General features: G+C 42.7%; 1 protein-coding gene across 6 annotated transcripts in view; it reads left to right on the top strand.

Annotated features, from left to right (window-relative positions):
• Positions 1-1,363, top strand: part of LOC131920057 (STAM-binding protein-like) — a 39,847-nt gene extending 38,484 nt beyond the window's left edge. For all 6 annotated transcript variants that reach the window (XM_059274492.1, XM_059274478.1, XM_059274485.1 and 3 more), the window contains one exon: positions 417-1,363. In XM_059274492.1, coding sequence (XP_059130475.1) covers positions 417-473 — 57 coding nt within the window. In that variant the 3' untranslated portion in view covers positions 474-1,363. The remainder of the gene's footprint in view (positions 1-416) is intronic.
• Positions 1,364-21,026: the final 19,663 nt, after the last annotated feature.

The raw sequence follows: 21,026 nt of genomic DNA, 5'->3' as shown, positions 1-21,026 counted from the left end.
TCCGACCATGTGGAGAACTTGGTAGGAGTGTTGGGTGCCAGATCTTTTGACATTGCTTCTATTGACATCAGGATTTCAGTGCTAGGATGAGAACTATGTAACTTCAGTGAGCTTCTCCAATCAGAGGCTTATTGCTTGGGATGTGGCTCAGTTGGGAGAGTGCTCCTGTTTCAAGCACCAGGCCCTGGACTCATTTCCCAGAACTACTGAAATCTGCCATGGTGGTGTTTGCCCATAATCCAGCACTTTGGAGCTAGTGGCAAGAGAGTAATTTCAGGATCCCTCTGGCATACCTAGGTTACGTGTTCTAGCCTGGGTCACATGAAGCTCTCTTTTGGTATAATATAAAAGGTATAAGCTGTTTCAAAACAGGAGTTGTCCATGCCTTAACCACATTTCCTTTTCTCCAATTGCAGGACTGCAGTCACGTCACCATCCAAAACAGCCTGGTGACTGTCACAGATTTGCGATGAGTTAAATCCCACACACCTACATCAGTGGGAGCCTGTGTGTGTGTGTGTGTGTGTGTGTGTGTGTGTGTGTGTGTGTGTGTATTGTGCGTGTGTATTTTGTTTATATGTGAGTGAATGTAGGATGGTGTATGTGTATATGTATATGTGTTCAATCTATGTTGTGTATGTTACATCTGTTTCATGTATGTTACATCTTTGTCATGTATGTTCACTGGTGTGTATGAATGGCACACTATACTCATTCACAGAGCCCAGAGGAAGACACTGATGTGTGCTCTATTAATGAATTAGAATAGTATATCAGTCATTCATAATGACTAGAAATTGATTTTATTATATAGTTTACTTGTTATTAGTTTTAGATGATATTTTCTGGCCAGGATCCAGTATAGGAGTAAGGGCCCAATGCACGCACTTGCTGGCTTGCCTCACCTGCCTCAGGGAGCCTAGAGGACAGGTTGTAATGCCAACGCTCACTGTCCTGAAGACAGTCCTCCTGAGTGACCACTCTGGCTACAACACAACTCTAAAGGATGTTTGGCCAAGAGAGAGAAGTCTACTTACCTAAAAAGCTTGTTTTGAAGTATGTAAAGTTCCCTAGCTGTGATGAACTCACCACTGAAGCTAATGCTTACAGCAAACTGCAAATAAAAATGCTGTCCTGCACAAGGGATGCTGAGACAAATTCACTGCCAGTGACAGTCTGGCCAAAGCAGCTCACATGAACTGTGCTCGGGCGCACACTCTCTGCTCACATTGGCCCTGTCTAGAAATTTCCCATAAATTTCACAGAAACTTGTATTTTCTTTATATAAGTGTGTTTTGAAACAGATTTGTAGTTTCTTAAAAATTCTATTTAGTTCTGTAATTAAAGTTGAGTTTCGTGTCAAGCTCTTGAGTCTTCCTTCTGATCAGGAGTCACATAACCATGTTAAGTGAGAGGTGTGATTGCCAGCTAATAGGATTAGTAGGTACTGGTGGGCAACCTTGTCCTAGTTGCCTGTTTCTCCTTTATTTCCTTTTTCATTTTTCTGTCTTTCTTATTTATTGTGACTGGGTCTCAGTGTGAAGCAATGTCTAGTCTGAAATTCACTTTATAGTCCAGGCTGACCTGGAACTTACAAAAACTCACCTACTTCTGCTTCTCAAGGGTTGGGATTAAACATTTCATTGCTGTGGTTTTAAATTTTAAGCATCTGACATTGTTCTGTATGTCTATAATTGATCTTGGTCATACTTAGTCCTCACCTCCCTCACCCACGCTCCTCCAACCCCATCTGAAACCCCTATTCTAAACTTGTCAGGCTTGGTGTCAAGGGTCTTGTTGTATGAAGCCAAGTTGCCTGCCCTGTTTTCTATTTTGAACAACCCACTGAGTTTAATCAGGGTTTCTTGCATGTGCATGCTTGTGGGGTTCTATTGAATCATGGGCAACTTCCCATTTTCTACACCCCTAAAGAAAAATGACTCCTCCTTCCCCCTAAAGAAGTATGAATCGGGACTTCCCTTCTGAAGCACAGGTGAGTGCCCTAGCTTGCCCCCGACCCCATCCCTAAGCACCAGCCACTCCCGGGTAGACCTGCCCAACTTGGCCCCAGGTTCTGGTCACAGGGCAGGTTCCCTTCTATCCCCACCGGGAAGGATCCCCTTCTCTAAGACCCCTGGCAGACCCTGCAGTCTCCACGCCCTGCCCCCACGCCCATCCACCTGAGCCCCAAACCTCTTCCTGAGACTTAGAGGCCGGCCCCCAGCTCCCATCTTGCCCTGGACTTCCCTTCTGAAGGACAGGTGAGTCCCCTAACTTGCCCCCGACCCCATCCCTGGGCACCAGCCACTCCGGGGAAGACCTGCCTAACTTGGTCCCAGGTTCTGGGCACTGGGCAGGTTCCCTTCTAGCCCCACCGGGCAGACCCTGCAGTCTCCATGCCCTGCCCCCACCCCCATCCGCCTGAGCCCCAAGCCTCTTCCTAAGACTTAGAGGCCGGCCCCCAGATCCCATCTTGCCCTGGACTTCACTTCTGAAGCACAGGTGAGTGCCCTAGCTTGCCGCCGACCCCATCCCTGGGCACCAGCCACTCCGGGGAAGACCTGCCCAACTTGGCCCCAGGTTCTGGTCACAGGGCAGGTTCCCTTCTAGCCCCACCGGGAAGGATCCCCTTCTCTAAGACCCCTGGCAGACCCTGCAGTCTCCACGCCCTGCCCCCACGCCCATCTGCCTGAGCCCCAAGCCTCTTCCTGAGACTTAGAGGCCGGCCCCCAGCTCCCAGCTCCCATCTTGCCCTGGACTTCCCTTCTGAAGCACAGGTGAGTCCCCTAACTTGCCCCCGACCCCATCCCTGGGCACCAGCCACTCCGGGGAAGACCTGCCCAACTTGGCCCCAGGTTCTGGTCACAGGGCAGGTTCCCTTCTAGCCCCACCAGGAAGGATCCCCTTCTCCAAGACCCGTGGCAGACCCTGCAGTCTCCACGCCCTGCCCCCACCCCCATCCGCCTGAGCCCCAAGCCTCTTCCTGAGACTTAGAGGCCGGCCCCCAGCTCCCAGCTCCCATCTTGCCCTGGACTTCCCTTCTGAAGCACAGGTGAGTCCCCTAACTTGCCCCCAACCCCATCCCTGGGCACCAGTCACTCGGGAAGATCTGTCCCACTTGGCCCCAGGTTGTGGTCACCGGGCAAGTTCCCTTCTAGCCCCACCGGGAAGGATCCCCTTCTCCAAGACCCCTGGCAGACCCTGCAGTCTCCACGCCCTGACCCCACGCCCATCTGCCCCAGCCCCAAGCCTCTTCTTGAGACTTAGAGGCTGGCCCCCAGCTCCCAGCTTGCCCCGGATTTCCCATCTGGAGGAGAGAGAGAGAGAGAGAGAGAGAGAGAGAGAGAGAGGGAGAGAGGAGAGCACCCATCCTCCCCCGGACATCCCTTCTGAACAAGAGTTCCCATCCTGCCCCGGACTTCCAATTTGGACAAGAGAGCTCCCATCTGGACAAGAGAGAGAGACTTCCTGAATCTGTCAGCTCTGTCTGAACCAAGTGTGTGGATAAGGACAAGAACGAACCACAAGGAGATGGGCAGACGTCAAGGCAGAAACACATACAACAAAATGAATAGCAATACACCATCATCAGGCCCTAGCCCTCCTCCAACACCTAGACCTGAACATCAGAAATTGGAAGAAGCAGAAGAAAATAGCCTTATGAATGTCATCATGAAGAAGCTAGAGGATTGTGTAGAGAAAAAGACAAAAAAATGTGAAGAATGCTGTAAACAACTAGAGGAAAGGGCAAACAAATTAGAAGAAATCAAAAAAGTCCTGGAAGAGAACAATAAAATACTGAAAGAAAATCAAGAAAAATCAATGAAACAAATGAAGGAAACAGTCCAAGACCTGAAAAGGGAAATAGAAAAAATGAAGAAGACACAAACAGAGGGAATGCTGGAAATAGAAAATCTGAGAAAATGATTGGGAACTTCAGATGCAAGTATAATCAACAGAATGCAAGAGATGGAAGAGAGAATCTCTAGTGTTGAAGATACAATAGAAGAAATAGATTCATCAGTCAAAGAAAACACTAAAGTCAACAAAGTCATGAACCAAAATGTCCAAGAAATTTGGGACACCATGAAAAGACCAAACCTACGAATAATAGGGGTAGAAGAAGGAGAAGAATACCAACTCAAGGGCACAGAAAATATATTCAACAAGATCATAGAAGAAAACTTTCCCAACTTAAAGAAGGAAATGCCTATGAAGATACAGGAAGCCTATAGAACACCAAACGGACTAGACCCCCAAAAAAAGTCCCCTCGCCACATAATAATTAAACAATTAAACGTACAGAATAAAGAAAGAATATTAAGAGCAGCAAAGGAAAAAGGCCAAGTGACATATAAAGGCAAACCTATCAGAATAACACCCGATTTCTCAATGGAGACTTTGAAAGCCAGAAGGTCCTGGACAGATGTAATGCAGACACTAAGAGACCATGGATGTCAGCCTAGACTAATATACCCAGCAAAACTTTCAATCATCATAGATGGAGTGAACAAGACATTCCATGACAAAGCCAGATTTAAACAATATTTATCCACAAATCCAGCCCTACAGAAAGCACTAGAAGGAAAATTCCAACCTAAGGAAGTCAGATACACCCTCGAAAACACAGGCAATAGATAAAGCCACAGCAGTAAACCCCAACGAAGAAAAGTACACACACATCACCACCAAAAAATAACAGGAATGAACAATCACTGGACATTAATATCCCTCAATATCAATGGACTTAATTCACCTATAAAAAGACATAGGCTTACAGAATGGATACGAAAGCAGGACCCATCTTTCTGCTGCATACAAGAAACACATCTCAAATTCAAAGATAGACACTACCTAAAAATAAAAGGCTGGGAAAAGACTTTCCAATCAAACGGTCTTAAGAAACAAGCGGGTGTAGCCATCCTGATATCCAGCAAAATAGACTTCAAACTAAAATCAATCAAAAGAGATCAAGAAGGGCATTATATACTCATCACAGGAAAGATCCACCAAGATGAAGTCTCAATTCTGAACATTTATGCCCCAAACCCAAGGGCACCCACATATGTAAAAGAAACATTATTAAAGCTTAAATCACATATAAAACTCCACACATTAATAGTGGGAGACCTCAACACCCCACTTTCACCACTGGACAGATCCCCCAAATCGAAACTTAACAGAGAAATAAAGGACTTAATTGATGTCATGACTCAAATGGACTTAATCGACATCTACAGAACATTCCATCCTAACAAAAAAGAATATACCTTCTTCTCAGCACCCCATGGAACCTTCTCTAAAATCGACCACATACTTGGTCACAAAACAAATCTAAACAGATACAAAACAATTGGAATAACCTCCTGTGTTCTATCAGACCACCATGGTCTAAAGTTGCATTTCAACAACAACAAAAACTACAGAAAACCTACAATCTCATGGAAACTGAACAATACCCAACTGAATCACCAATGGGTTAAGGAAGAAATAAAGAAAGAAATTAAAGACTTCCTAGAGATCAACGAAAATGAAGACACCACATATCCAAACCTATGGGACACTATGAAAGCAGTACTAAGAGGGAAATTCATAGCACTAAACGCCCACATAAATAAGCTGGAGAAATCTCACACTAGTGACTTAACAGCACACCTGAAAGTTCTAGAACAGGAAGAAGCAAAGTCTCCCAGGAAAAATAGATGCCAGGAAATTATCAAAGTGAGAGCTGAAATCAATAAAATAGAAACAAAGAGAACAATACAAAAAATTAATGAAACAAAGAGTTGGTTCTTTGAGAAAATCAACAAGATAGACAAGCCCTTATCCAAACTAACCAAAAGACAGAGAGAGAGCATCCAAATCAACAAAATCAGAAATGAAAAGGGGGACATAACAATAGACATTGAGGAAATCCAGAGAATCATCAGGTCATACTTCAAAAACCTCTATTCCACAAAACTGGAAAACTTAAAAGAAATGGATAATTTTCTGGATAGGTACCACATACCTAAATTAAATCAAGACCAGATAAACTATTTAAATAGTCCAATAACTCCTAACGAAATAGAAACAGTCATTAAAAGTCTCCCAACCAAAAAAAGCCCAGGACCAGATGGTTTCAGTGCAGAATTCTACCAGATCTTCAAAGAAGAGTTAATACCAATACTCTCTAAATTGTTCCATACAATAGAAACAGAAGGAACATTACCAAACTCCTTCTATGAGGCTACAATTACCCTGATTCCCAAACCAAACAAGGATACAACAAAGAAAGAGAACTACAGACCGATCTCCCTCATGAACATTGATGCAAAAATACTCAATAAAATACTGGCAAACAGACTCCAAGAACACATCAAAACAATTATCCACCATGATCAAGTAGGATTCATTCCAGGGATGCAAGGATGGTTCAACATACGAAAGTCTGTCAATGTGATACACCATATAAACAAACTCAAAGAAAAAAAAACACATGATCATCTCACTAGATGCTGAAAAGGCATTTGACAAAATCCAACACCTCTTCATGATAAAGGTCTTGGAGCGATCAGGAATACAGGGAACATACCTAAACATAATAAAGGCAATTTACAGCAAGCCAACAGCCAACATGAAATTAAATGGAGAGAAACTCAAAGCAATTTCACTAAAATCAGGAACGAGACAAGGCTGTCCACTCTCCCCATACTTATTCAATATAGTACTTGAAGTTCTAGCCAGAGCAATAAGACAACATAAGGAGATTAAGGGGATACAAATTGGAAAGGAAGAAGTCAAGCTTTCCCTATTAGCAGATGACATGATAGTATACTTGAGCAACCCCAAAGATTCCACCAAGGAACTGATACAACTTATAAACACCTTCAGCAACATAGCAGGATACAAGATCAACTCAAAAAAAAAAAAGTAGCCCTCCTATATACAATGGACAAAAAAGTGGAGAAGGAAATCAGAGATACATCACCCTTTACTATAGCCACAAATGCCATAAAATACCTTGGGGTAACACTAACCAAGCAAGTGAAGGACTTATATGACAAGAACTTTAAGTCCCTGAAAAAAAGAAATTGAAGAAGATGTCAGAAAATGGAAAGATCTCCCATGCTCATGGATAGGCAGAACTAACATAGTAAAAATGGCAATCTTACCAAAAGCAATCTACAGATTCAATGCAATCCCCATCAAAATAACAACACAATTCTTCTCAGACCTGGAAAGAATTATACTCAACTTCATATGGAAAAACAAAAAACCCAGGATAGCCAAAAGAATCCTGTACAATAAAACAACCTCTGGAGGCATCACGATCCCTGACTTCAAGCTCTACTATAGAGCTACAGTAATAAAAACAGCTTGGTACTGGCATAAAAACCGACATGTGGACCAATGGAATCGAATTGAAGACCCTGACATTAATCCGCACACCTATGAACAAATAATTTTTGACAAAGAAGCCAAAAGTGCACAATGGAAAAAAGAAAGCATCTTCAACAAATGGTGCTGGCAAAACTGGATATCAACATGTAGAAGGCTGCAAATAGATCCATATCTATCACCGTGCACAAAACTTAAGTCCAAGTGGATCAAGGACCTCAACATAAATCCAGCTACTCTGAACCTGCTAGAAGAGAAAGTTGGAAGTAGTCTTGAACGCATTGGCATAGGAGACCACTTTCTAAATAGAACACCAGTAGCACAGACACTGAGAGAAACAATCAATCAATGGGACCTCTTGAAACTGAGAAGCTTTTGTAGGGCAAAGGATACGGTCAACAAAGCAAAGCGACAGCCTACAGAATGGGAAAAGATATTCACCAATCCCACATCTGACAGAGGACTGATATCCAGAATATATAAGGAACTCAAGAAATTAGACACCAAAATGCCCAACAGTCCAATTAAGAAATGGGCTATAGAACTAAACAGAAAATTCTCAACAGAGGAAACTCAAATGGCTGAAAGACATTTAAGGAATTGCTCAACATCCCTAATCATCAGGGAAATGCAAATCAAAACAACTCTGAGATACCACCTTACGCCTGTCAGAATGGCTAAGATCAAAAACACTGAAGACACCTTATGCTGGAGAGGATGTGGAGCTAGGGGAACTCTCCTCCACTGCTGGTGGGAATGCAAGCTTGTACAACCACTTTGGAAATCAATATGGCGATTTCTTAGAAAATTGGGAATCCATCTCCCCCAAGATCCAGCTATACCACTCTTGGGCATATACCCAAGGAATGCTCAACCACACCACAAGAGCACTTGTTCAGCTATGTTCATATCAGCATTGTTTGTAATAGCCAGAACATGGAAACAACCTAGATGCCCTTCAACTGAAGAATGGATAAACAAAATGTGGTACATATACACAATGGAATACTACTCAGCAGAGAAAAACAATGACATCATGAGGTTTGCAGACAAATGGATGGATCTAGAAAAAATCATCCTGAGTGAGGTGTCCCAGACTCAGAAAGACAAACATGGTATGTACTCACTCATAACAGGATACTAGATGTGGAACAAGGATGACTGGACTGCTACTCACATCACCAGGCAGGCTACCTGGAAAACAGGACCCCAAGAAAGACACAGGGATCGCCCAATGACAGAGAAATGGAATGAGATCTACATGAACAGCCTGGATATGAGTGGGGGTAGTGAAGGGCGAAGGTCGAGGGAAAGAGAGCTTGGGTGAGTGGGAGATCCCAGCTGGATCAACAACAGAGAGGGAGAACAAGGAATAGGAGACCATGGTAAATGAAGACCACATGAGAATAGGAAGAAACAAAGTGCTAGAGAGGCCCACAGAAATCCACAGATACCCCCACAACAGACTGCTGGCAATGGTCGAGAGACAGTCCGAACTGACCTACTCTGGTGATGGGATGGCCAAACACCCTAATTGTCGTGCTAGAAACCTCATCCAACTACTGAGGGATCTGGATGCAGAGATCCATGACTAGGCCCCAGGTGGATCTCTGGGAGTCCAATTAGCGAGAATGAGGAGGGTTTATATGAGCGAGAATTGTTGAGACCAAGGTCGGATTAAGCACAGAGACAAATAGCCGAACGAACGGAAACACATGAAATATGAACCAATGGCTGAGAGGTCACCAACTGGATCAGACCCTCTGAGTGGGTGAGACAGTTGATTGGCCTGATCTGTTTGGGAGGCATCCAGGCAGTGGCACCGGGGCCTGTGCTCATTGCATGAGTCGGCTGTTTGAAACCTGGGGCCTATGCAGGGTCCCTTGGCTCGGCCTGGGAGGAGGGGACTGGACCTACCTGGACTGAGTCCACCAGGTTGATCTCAGTCTGTGGGGAAGGCTTTTCCCTGGAGGAGATTGGAATCGGGGGCGGGCTGGGGGGGAAGGTGAGGGGGGCGGGAGGGGGGAGAACAAGGGAATCTGTGGCTGATATGTAGAACTGAATTGTATTGCAAAATAAAAATTTAAAAAAAAAGAAGAGAATTTTCCTCTTTAACCACTTTTATGCTTTCCACACCCATATTTTCACGTTTCCTCTGCTAAGAACTGCTAAAGGTGTTGAATTTTTACTTTATCAGACACTGTGTTACTCAGCTACCAAAGGGAACTTCTCTGATTCAGTTTCCTAGTCCACAGCATAGGGTGGAGAGTATTTCAGTACAACAATCTCACAGGACTGTCACCTAAGCACGTGTGAGGTAGAAGACTTGAGCATTTCTCCCTAAACCACACTTGGGTATGGAATCACAGAGTTTATCAGGAAACAAACAAACAGAATCCTTGCAGGGATTTGAAAAATATTGGAGGTTGAACAGAGGATTTGAGGTCTGAAGAAAGCAAATTCACACATTGTTGGTGAAATACACATGCGCTGTAGTCCCAGTTTTCAGGACAAACTTCTTGAGCCCAGAAGTTCAAGGCCATCCTAGGAAACAGAGAGCTGCTTGCTCATATATCAAGGAAAGGAGAGGACAAGATTGGGTGAGTAAGGCAGTGGCGGTTTGGAGAGAGGAGAGAAGAAAGAGAGGAAATAGGAGGATGATGACAAGAAAGGAAAGAAGAAGAAAACAAAGGAATGTCTCCCCTCTGCTGATGTAGGTGTAGACCACAGATTTCCTCAGTCCTGAAATGTGCTTTTTCGTATTTATTCTCATTTCACTCCCATGGCCACCTAAGAGGAACTTCATATCTTCAATAAACTTTTAAGTTGTTCAACAATTGCACCTATCCATATACTGTCTGTCCCCATTCTCTTTCAAAATGAAAGAGAGAGAAGGGGGAGGGAAAGAAAATTTAATATGGGGTTTAAAAGAGTTTTCTAGATACACTCCTATAAAATCTTTTTTCTTTATTATAGGAATTCAAGACTGATTTCTGTGTTTTATACAGGCTCTCTTTCAAAACACAGGGCATTCCCACACAGGCCTGTGCAAAGGCTTGTAGATTTGCCTAGAAAGATCATTCTGGAGAACAGAAAACAAATTGCTGTAGATGTTGAACTTAACTTCATTTTCCTCCCTTTGGTGCCTGGCAGGAAATTACATGGACCACCAAAGACTCAAATAGATAAATCAGTCATGACAAAAGAAATAATCTTAGTTAAAACTAATGAGAAAGCTAATTATAGTCATTTATCTTCATATCAGATCCATTATTACAGCAAAGATCTTTGAGTGAAAATGGTCAAGGTGTGCATGTGAATAAAGAGTTCATGACCCACAGCATTGCTGAGGTAAGGATATAGAAATGGACCTTATATTTGCTAAAAAGATTCTGAAGAAAATATCAGATGAAATATACCACTCTCCTTGTTTGCTATAGTAAAACTATATGTATATATATGCTCCATTATATATTTAGCTGAGCTCCAGAGTTATTTGTCCTTTTGGGGACCATTTCTCTTTATGTATTATTTTTAACATTTCAGTCAAAGATGGTTTTTGGTAGGATTTAGTGGATATTGCAAAATATAAGACTAAGCAACATTTCATAGGCTTTGTTTAATGACACTTTCATATAAAAATAAATTTTTTTCAATAATTTTTCTTTTTTCTTTCTTTTTTTTTGGAGACAGGGTTTCTCTGTGTAGCTTTGCGCCTTTTCCTGGAACTCACTTGGTAGCCCAGGATGGCCTCGAACTCACAGAGATCCGCCTGGCTCTGCCTCCAGAGTGCTGGGATTAAAGGCGTGCGCCACCACCGCCCGGCAATTTTTCTTTTTAAAGAATATTTTTTAAAGATCAAATCACGATCCTTTGACAAATAAAATATTTCCCTCCAATTTTTGCCTTGGTTTATTGAATAATAAATAATAAGTGACATTAGAGATTACAGTGTCTGCCACGTCTCATAACTGATACATTACAAAGGTGAGATTTAAAGGAGCCTAGTGATGCCCAATGCCAGGACCTGGTCTCTATATATGTCAGGAACACAGCACCTCCAGGTGTTTTGCAGAGGGCTGAGGCTATATTGGAAAAGCATGTGGGAAAGGGTGTTTAAAGAGAAAACTAATGAAAAATCTAATGATGAAAGCAATGATAAAGAATAATGAATAGTAGAGGGAATTTGTTCTGGGTCATGGATTGTGAACATGTAATGATTATCACAGCATCCCAGAGATTTTAGCACTGAATTTAACTGACTTAGCCTCTTCTATTTGCTGTGCTTTCTACAAAGTAATATCTAATCTCCATTGGAATTGAAGGCCCTGGAAGATGGTCCACTTTAACTTTGATTTTACCCTGAGGTGTTTACCAATAATTGATCTTTGTTTCACTATGCTAGCTTTGGATAAGGAAAAGGCCTTTCTCCATTACAAAGGAAAAACTAATCTTATTATTTAAGGGTCCTTTGAGTTTTGTGTTGAGCACTCAAGAGTGACTTATTTCTAATTCAAGTTAATACTGTACTTGTCTAGAGGCTAAAAAGCTAAGCTAGAAATACTTCCTCTCTGTGGACTGTGTGACAGATATCTCCACATGTTAATTAAAGTAGAACAGAGTGATTACCATATGACTAACCATTTGAGAGTTGGTTCTACTGCTAAAGAGCAAGCCTACTCTAGTAGATTAACTGTCAACATTGACACCCTGCCAGTTTGGCATCCAAATTCATTTCTTTTATCCATATGATTTAACTACTGGCCTTTATATGATCACAGCCATGGCAAAATACAAAATGCATCCAAATGGAACTAAGGAGTCCTACAGATAACAACACTTGAAAATGTGGCTGAACGTTTTCCTATGTCCTCCTGGTCCGCAGCCCCTCAGGCACAAGTAAATGCAGAGGCTTATATTAATTAAAACTGCGTGGCCATTAGCTCAGGCTTACCATTGACTAGCTCTTACACTTAACTCAGCCCATTTTTGTTAATCTATATGTTGCCATGTGTTCCCTGGCTTTACCTGTGTGTCATTACATGCTGCTCCCTGGACAGCAGGCTGGCATCTCCCCATCAGCCTTCCTCTTCCCAGAATTCTCCTTGTCTGCTTATCCTGCCTATAATTCCTGCCTGGCTACTGCCCAATCAGCATTTTATTTATCAACCAATCAGAGCAACACATTCACAGCATACAGAGCACCATCACCCATCATGAAAATTCCATTCTCCTCTAAGACTCAAGGTTGTCTGTTATCCATGGGCCTTGCAAAAGCAAGAAGTTTGAGCCATAGGCCATGGTCATGCAATTTGTAATTGATATAAGCCTCTATATATTTACTTGGGTCTGAGCAGTTGCAGGACCATGCAGGACACAGGAATTTTATAAGTGGCTGTGGGACCTTGATGCTGGGCAAGACCAGGAAAACTTGCAACTATAGCCTGGGAACTCAGCATGTGTATTAGATAAAGTTAAAAGAAAAGGTGGGAGCTGGGCGGTGGTGGCACACACCTTTAATCCCAGCACTTAGGAGGCAGAGGCAGGTGGATCTCTGTGAGTTTGAGGCCAGCCTGGGCTACAGAGTGAGTTCCAGGAAAGTTGCAAATCTACACAGACAAACCCTGTCTCGAAAAACCAAAAAAAAAAAAAAAAAAGATGGTGGGTTTATTAAATACAGCTGAACGAGGAGGTGAGTCATCTCATCTCTGTATGGGAACAGTCTCAGGAAGCAGTCCGTAAGAAGAGGAAGCTACAGTTGGTATTTTGTGTACATTCAATTAGCCGCTATACTTGGATCACTAGGAGGTCATTCCATATTACCTAGCCTGACCTGGGGAAGGCTTTCCCATTTCCATGAGTCTGAGACTCTGATGTCCTAGACATCCCATGCTCATGCCAACAACAGAAATTTACTCAGGATCTCATCTACTCTCCTGTTGATTATAAGCAGCATTCATCAGGAGGGATGAACATCAGAAAAATCTGCCTGGGTTTGCATACCTTGGGAAATTTTGAAAAATCACAAGTCTAGAAGCCTAAGAAAGGCTCCCAGTCCTGTCTAGTCTTTTGACTTTGCAACACCATGTTATCACTCATACTTGCAAACCATACAATTGAGTTACAAAGCAAAATCACAAATACAAAAATCATAATGTTGTAAGTTTGTAATTTTGTGTTGTGTCATGTTCAGTGCCATCTTGGGGTAAATGGATGCTGCTGGCTGTCAAGAGGATTCACTTTTAATGTCCTAATTTTCAATATTCCTGCAAGACTTTAACATTTTGTTAGTTATAAGCATATATTTTGCAAGACATAGCAACTGTGCCAGAAAACCAAGTAAAAAAATGGTTGGTTTATGACTAAGAGATAATGAATTAATACCTGCTAGAAAAAAAATCCCTGAATATTTATAAACTCAAATTATGTAAAGTATATTGCTCCTCTATGTTACTTTAAATAAAAAATACTATAAAATTAATGACATTTAACAATATTTAGGATTTCCCTAATGCCTAGGGAATATGTTGGTACCTTTTTATTAACGCTTGTATGTACATCATGTATCATTTTAGGCAAATGTGTGTACATGACAATCACATACCATGTAATTTGTATTGGACAGTGGGATGAGAGAAAGATTTCTGCCATTTCAGAGTGTGGAATATAATCAGTGAATGCAATCCTCATAAAAATATTCCCATTCAGTTCTTTAAAATTGATCTCTAGGAATGACTGGGGGGGATTAAGACTTTACTCTTTTTTTGCAGAAGATGCATATTTGATAGCCAACACTCGTTATTGGTTGTAGTATTAAGGAAACTCCACATAGTTAAATGGAGATTTATTTTGTGGGGTAACTTACAAGTAAAGGGATAGGTTACAGTGTCTGGAAAAGGTGTAGTGCCATCCAGCTGTGTTCTCTGGAAAACTCTTATCAGTCTACCTCCAGCGTCCAGGATGTAGAAACCAAGAGGTGGCACAACGGGATCTCAGGTCTTAAGGGCTCCTGTCTCGGCTCTGCCTTGTATGCGTGACAGTTACCAAAGCCTCAATGGGTGTAGTACTTCCAGGTCAAAGCTGGAACAGCTACCCACTACAACCCAGGTCTGGCTGCTCACAATAGCCTATAACTCCAGCCTTTGACATTTGCCCTGTCTTCCCTTGGTGTTTTGTGTATTAATTCTTTAGTTTAAAATCTCAAATGTATTTCAGCACTTTGGAACAACATGCTTTAGTTGAGGATGCACTTTTTTTTTGTATGAAATCTATCACTAATCCAGTCACTTCCACAGACATTGTTTAAGTATAGAGTTTTAGAAAATGTTGTGTCATTCGGAAAAACACAAATAGACCAACTTCATGTCTTATTCCTTTATTGTTTTCACTATCATGCTTTCCTTGTTGCAGTATCTTGTTATTTTATATAATTTTTAAATTTTTATTCTTTTATTTTCTGCATAGGTTTTATTCACATCCTCTTTCTGGATTCTTCTGATTCCTTCTATATTTTACTAATAATCTAAGTGAAATGGCACATAGGAAGTAGAAAATGTCCCTATTGAGGATTCTCCTGCAGCCAGGGCTTCCTTGCAGGACACACTCTCCTCCTGCACCTTGTTAGGACTTTCTTTTTAACACAGGGATTGAGAGCTGTGGTGGAGGCGCAACTGCCCAGGGTGTTGATGACCTGATTCATGAGATGACCGCGAAGGGGTACATGCAGCTGGAAAGGTGTGGGAACTTCTCCCTAGAGTTCAGAGAGTCATGAGAGTTTCCACAATGAGTTTGTGAAGAAAGCAAAAGGATTTCTTTCCTCTACCAAGAAGTTTGTACTGCTGAGTGATGAGAGAAATCGTTGGTGGCCAGAGGTTCATATAAGAGAGCTGACCAGGGAAACTACAGGCTACAGAAAGCCTTTCTGAGCTCTGTGGTAACTAGTCTGGCTCTTTGGTCCTGACAATGCTTATGCACATGGACTTGCTTTGTATTGTGTCCTCTTGAAGGATTTGGTCCTTTGCTTCACTTCCACGTCAATCTGCAAACTTTTTGACATTAGAACTTTTTTCTTAAAAATTTAAAACTATATTATTTATATGTGCTGGGTGGTTTTTATGTCAATTTGATACAAGCTATAGTCATCTGACAGGAGGGAACCGTGACTGGAAAACTTCCTTCATAAGATCAGGCTGTAGACAAGCCTTTAGAGCATTTTCCTAATCAGTGATTGATGCCTATTGCGGGTGGTACCTTCTTTGTTCTGGTGGTCCTGGGTTAAGAAAGCATGCTGAGCAAGCCGTGTGAGCTAGCTAGTAAGCACTGTTCCTCCCTGGATTCTGTATCAGCTCCTGCCTTCAGGTTCCTACCCCGTTTGAGTTCCTGCCCTGACTTCCTTCAGTGATGAACAGAGATGTGGAAGCATAAGCCAAATAAAGCTTTTCCTCTCCTTGTTGCTTTGGTCATAGCATTTCATCACTGCAATATTAAACATAACTACAACACTATGTTTATTTTGTATTCATATGTGTGTGCACATAAGCATGTGTGTTGTCCCATGATATGAGGGTACAAGTCACAGGACAAATGTGGTTCTTTTCATCCACCACGAGGGTCTTGAGGATGGAATTCAGGTAATCAGACTTGGTGGCAGGCACCTTTACTCAGCAAGCCATCACATCAGGTCCAGACAATTTTTAAACTATGTTTTTTTGTACTTGGAAGACTTTATTCCCATCTTCACCTTTTCATCACAGACTTTTTATTTGTCTTAGAGTTAATGTTGTTAGGATGGAACACTATTGCCAAAAACAAATGGAGTAGGAAAGGACTTATGTGGATTATACTTCTGCATCACTGTTCATCATCAAAAGAAGTCAGGATAGATGGGAGTGCAGAGATCATGCAGTCTCAACCCCTCACTAGCACATAAGGAGACTGATACACATTTGCTGATTATGGTGTAAATGAAGAGGCCAAAGTAAAATTTTACTCATCAGCATGATCAAGGTACTCTTCAGCTTAATGTGAGTGCCCCACTACCATGCATCCTCAATTCTCTAAGAATGGTATTGATACAGGTCTGTGAGCTTGCTGCCTAGTAGGCCAAGGCAGAAGAACCATGAGTTCAAAGACACAGGGGATTTGGTGAAATCCCATCTCAAAAGTGAAAAGAGGTGGGGCATGTGTCTCAGTGTCAGAGCATTTATTTATCATGCATGAAGCCCTGAATTCAATATCCAGTTTGAAACACAAAGCAAAACTATTTACTGAAATATTACACACACACACACACACACACACACACACACACACACACACACACACATTTTACTCAAGTTTTTCTTTTTCTATTTGTGGTAAAATAGATGTTGTAGAAAAAAAAAACAAAACAACAACAACAACAAACCATAGGCAAGTGTGATGGCACACACCTGTAATCTCAGCTCTGGGGAGGCTGAGACAGGAGGATCAGCAGTTCAAGGCCAGCCTGGACTGTATAACATTGACTACCTGTCTTAAAAAAAAGGAAAATAAAAGAAAAAGAAAGCAAATCCATGTGAAATTTGCTGTCTAGAGCATTTAGTGATTCAGTGTGTGCAGGTTGCTGTGTAGCCAGTTTCTAGTCAATTTTCCTCTGAATTGATGGGCCAGAGCTATTAAACAGGCCTTCATTACCATACCCCTGACAACCATCATTCGACTTTCTGTGGAGTTGGAGCATCCCACATGCCTCATCAAAGTACAATGATAATAATATAGGTTGAGTATCCCATAGCTTCAGAGGTTTTAGATTTGAGAAGAGCTTCTCAACTGGTAGTGATGCTGAATGAATATTTGTGCTTACCAGCTTTGAAATCATCCTTGGAGAAATAGCAAAGTCTATTGCCCATTTTAGAGTCAGGTTGATAGTTTAGCTGTGGAATTCCACCATATTCTAAATATCTAGATGCCTCTTACCAGGTAGGATTTGCATGTACTTTCTCCCATTCCAGATTGCTTATTCATTTTTTTTTTTTTTTCATTTTTTTTTTTTTGTTTTTTTTTTTGTTTTTTTTTTTTTTAATTTTTATTTTGCAATACAATTCAGTTCTACATATCAGCCACAGATTCCCTTGTTCTCCCCCCTCCCGCCCCCCTCACCTTCCCCCCAGCCCGCCCCCCATTCCAATCTCCTCCAGGGCAAAGCCTTCCCCACAGACTGAGATCAACCTGGTGGACTCAGTCCAGGTAGGTCCAGTCCCCTCCTCCCATGCTGAGCCTAGGGACCCTGCATAGGCCCCAGGTTTCAAACAGCCAACTCATGCAATGAGCACAGGACCCGGTCCCACTGCCTGGATGCCTCCCAAACAGATCAGGCCAATCAACTGTCTCACCCACTCAGAGGGCCTGATCCAGTTGGTGACCCCTCAGCCATTGGTTCATATTTCATGTGTTTCCGTTTGTTTGGCTATTTGTCTCTGTGCTTTATCCGACCTTGGTCTCAACAATTCTCTCTCATATAAACCCTCCTCGTTCTCGCTAATTGGACTCCCAGAGATCCACCTGGGGCCTAGTCATGGATCTCTGCCTCCAGGTCCATCAGTAGTTGGATGAGGTTTCTAGCACGACAATTAGGGTGTTTGGCCATCCCATCACCAGAGTAGGTCAGTTCGGATTGTCGCTCGACCATTGCCATGCTTATTCATTTTGTTGATCGCTTTCTTTTTTCCCAACACTGGGCATTGAACCTGAGACCTCATTTATGCCTGGCAACATTCCAGTCCCGAATGATGATGTTCCCAGCCCACTCTGCTGGTTTCAGCCTGTGTCTTTTATCACAGTGTTTTGAGTCCTCTTTAGTCTTTAGAGTTTTTGCTTTGCTATTAAGAATGAACTAGGACAACTGAGTTTGCTTGTTCCTTCTGTGGAATTTCAGAGCGCTGATACAAGCCATGCTTGAGAAGTGTGACCGGTTCCTCTGGTCACAGCAGGCCTAGTGGGAGATCTGTCGGGACATGGTATCATTTTGACCAAGTGGAATCCTGCTCTGGAACCTTCAGAGGACTTTGCCACAGAAGGAAAAGGGATACCCCAAACCATGCCAGGAACAGAACCTGCCATGCTGCTGCAGCTGCTCCTGCCACCATCTCCACCTTGGCACTTGGCTCTTGTGGCTCTATGACCTCAGTTTGTCAACCAAAGTCGTCTCTTGGGAGAATTTGGTCATGGTTCCGTGGCCCGAGCATGGGACTGCTCACTGCCATGTGGTGTTCAGTGCGTACACAGTGGTGTTTGTGATTTTAGTGCATCAGGGAATCGTTTTCTACTGTGGCAGATCTTTTGGGGGTAGACGCTTTGCTCCATGAGGACAGATAATATTGTGAACTGGAGTTCAGTACTATTTACACTTGTCTGAGGCCATCTAGAAATTACCGAGTTAAGACTTAGAACAATGACATTGTTTAAAGAGTATGCACTTTTTTTTCCCTTTCTTTTTTTGGAAACAGGGTCTTACTTTGTAACTCTAGCTAGCCTGGAACATGCTAGAACAAGTCGACCAGGCTGGCCTAGACCTTAGAGATCTGCCTTCCTTTCTCTGCCTTCTAAGTGTTGGGATTAAAGGTGTGTGCCACTCCCCCCCCACACTTTTAAAAATTATTTTTAAAGAGCTATGGTAAGAGAAAGTCAAGCACTAATGTCAGTTATAACAAATGATGGTGTTATTTAAGCCATGTTACTAGATTGTCATTTGTGAGCCATTATGTTGTATTGGTAATAAATGATGCAGGTTTTGTTTGAGCAGAACGTGGACATGAGATTGATTTCTGAGCAGTTTGCAGGAACATCTTGGGTAAATCTAGTGTGGAATGGTGTTAGACATACTGAATAAATGACCTCTTTCTTTCCCCCCATTTACACCAAGCCAGAGAAGCACACATTCTGTCGTACCTACCCATGACGTGGATATGATCTGCCCTGGTAGACTGAAGTGGTTGTCAGGGAAACAAGGCAGCACCTGGGTTTGGGGTGTGTTGGCTGACGCTAAATGTGAGACTGCATTGAGGTAATGGGAGAGAGCTCTCCCTTCACTTTCTGCCTTGGTCACTACACAGTGGCTGAAATATAGCCCAGAGCATGTCTCAAGGCAAGCAGATGCCAAGAACTGGCATGGCTACCATCATGTCCTCGTCTTCCTGTCTAGGGCAAGTTACCACAATCGTTATTTCCCAACAAGTATTCCTGGCCCACGTCACGTGAATTTATTTTCCAAGGCAAAGAAAATAAAATCCTCTTCAGCCAAACATTGACATTAGAACAGTCTGAGCGTGAGGCAGTGTTTTCACATCTGTTGTTTGCTGAAAAGTTCAGGACACACTGGATTTGTGGTTGTCTCGCTTTCATTTTTGTGTCTGGATCTGACTACTGACCGCTACAGAATGACAGAGCAGACAAGAGCTTGTCCTGGGAGGGTGGCCGCTCAGCCTGGGTGTATCTCCCCACTAATGATCTTGGTGAGGTACTTTGTCTCTTTTAAGTTTTGATTGTGTGGATTAAACGATAGAGAGCTTTACCATGGGATCTGGCACCTAGGAACTGAGTGTAGAGCCACCTGCCCAGGAATAAGAACTGACACTCCATGTAGAACAGGTAAATGGGTCACTGAGATCTGCCTGCCTCTGCCTCCCAAGTGCTGGGATTAAAGGTATATACTATCACTGCCCAGCTATGTCATAGTATTTTCAACCCTCCCGTTGAGTAACATTTCAAAGTAAACTGTCCTATTTCGTGGGTATGTGTGACCTTGTGGATATGCTTTGGGAATGCCTTGGGACTCAATCGGCCCTTATGCCCCAGGAAGCCCCATGTGCACTCACAGTAACAGAATCTGCTGCTTGGGAGAGCTCCTGCCCGTGACTTAGTGCTCTGTTTCCTCAATCTTGTAATTCTAAATGGTTTCTGTAGTAGGGCACCCGCATTTCTGGTTTTCATGGTACTCACAAATGAGGTGATCCTTAATGTCACAACAGATCTGGTGCAGATCCTGAGGTTTTGTACTTCTGGCAAGATTCAACGCGACTGATGTTTCTGGCCTTCAGATCATAATTTGAGGTGCAAGACTGCAGTGTGGTAAAACAGCTTGGAAGGAATGTGAAATGCAGAGCTGAAGCCCATGGTGGCCGAGATATGGGCCCTAAACTGCTAAGTGTGAGGTGCATCTGTAGGTTCCATAAGCTTCAGTATTTGGAGTTATTGTTGTCACAGCAATTTAGCCTTACCTCAGTGAAAGATGTGAGCTAGAGGAAGCCGCCTATGAGGTGTGCAGTGGAAACAGCTCCAGGCAGAGTCAGCCTCCCTTCTCCTGCAAGGCCAGAGGGTACTCATGGAATAGTGTTTCAGTTCTATGGTTTTAGAGACTGAGTTTGAACCATAGGAAAAAGGTCTCTTAGACCTCACAGTGCAAGGGTTGTACTTTGAGTCAGGAATAAGGGGTGGAGATCCCAGTGTATCCATTGCCAGGACTCCAGGGGCTCCTTTTCCCAAAGACAAAATGAGGTGGTAGCTAAAGGGTATAAGGCCTGGGAGCCAAGAAGAGGGATGACAGCACTGTCTTAATTAGAGTTTCTACTGCTGTGAACAGACACCAATAACTTGACAACTATTACAAA

This window comes from Peromyscus eremicus, chromosome 1 (genome assembly GCF_949786415.1).
Source record: "Peromyscus eremicus chromosome 1, PerEre_H2_v1, whole genome shotgun sequence".
In the NCBI taxonomy this organism is placed as follows: Eukaryota; Metazoa; Chordata; class Mammalia; order Rodentia; family Cricetidae; genus Peromyscus; species Peromyscus eremicus.
This window is presented reverse-complemented; position numbering and strand designations above follow the sequence as displayed.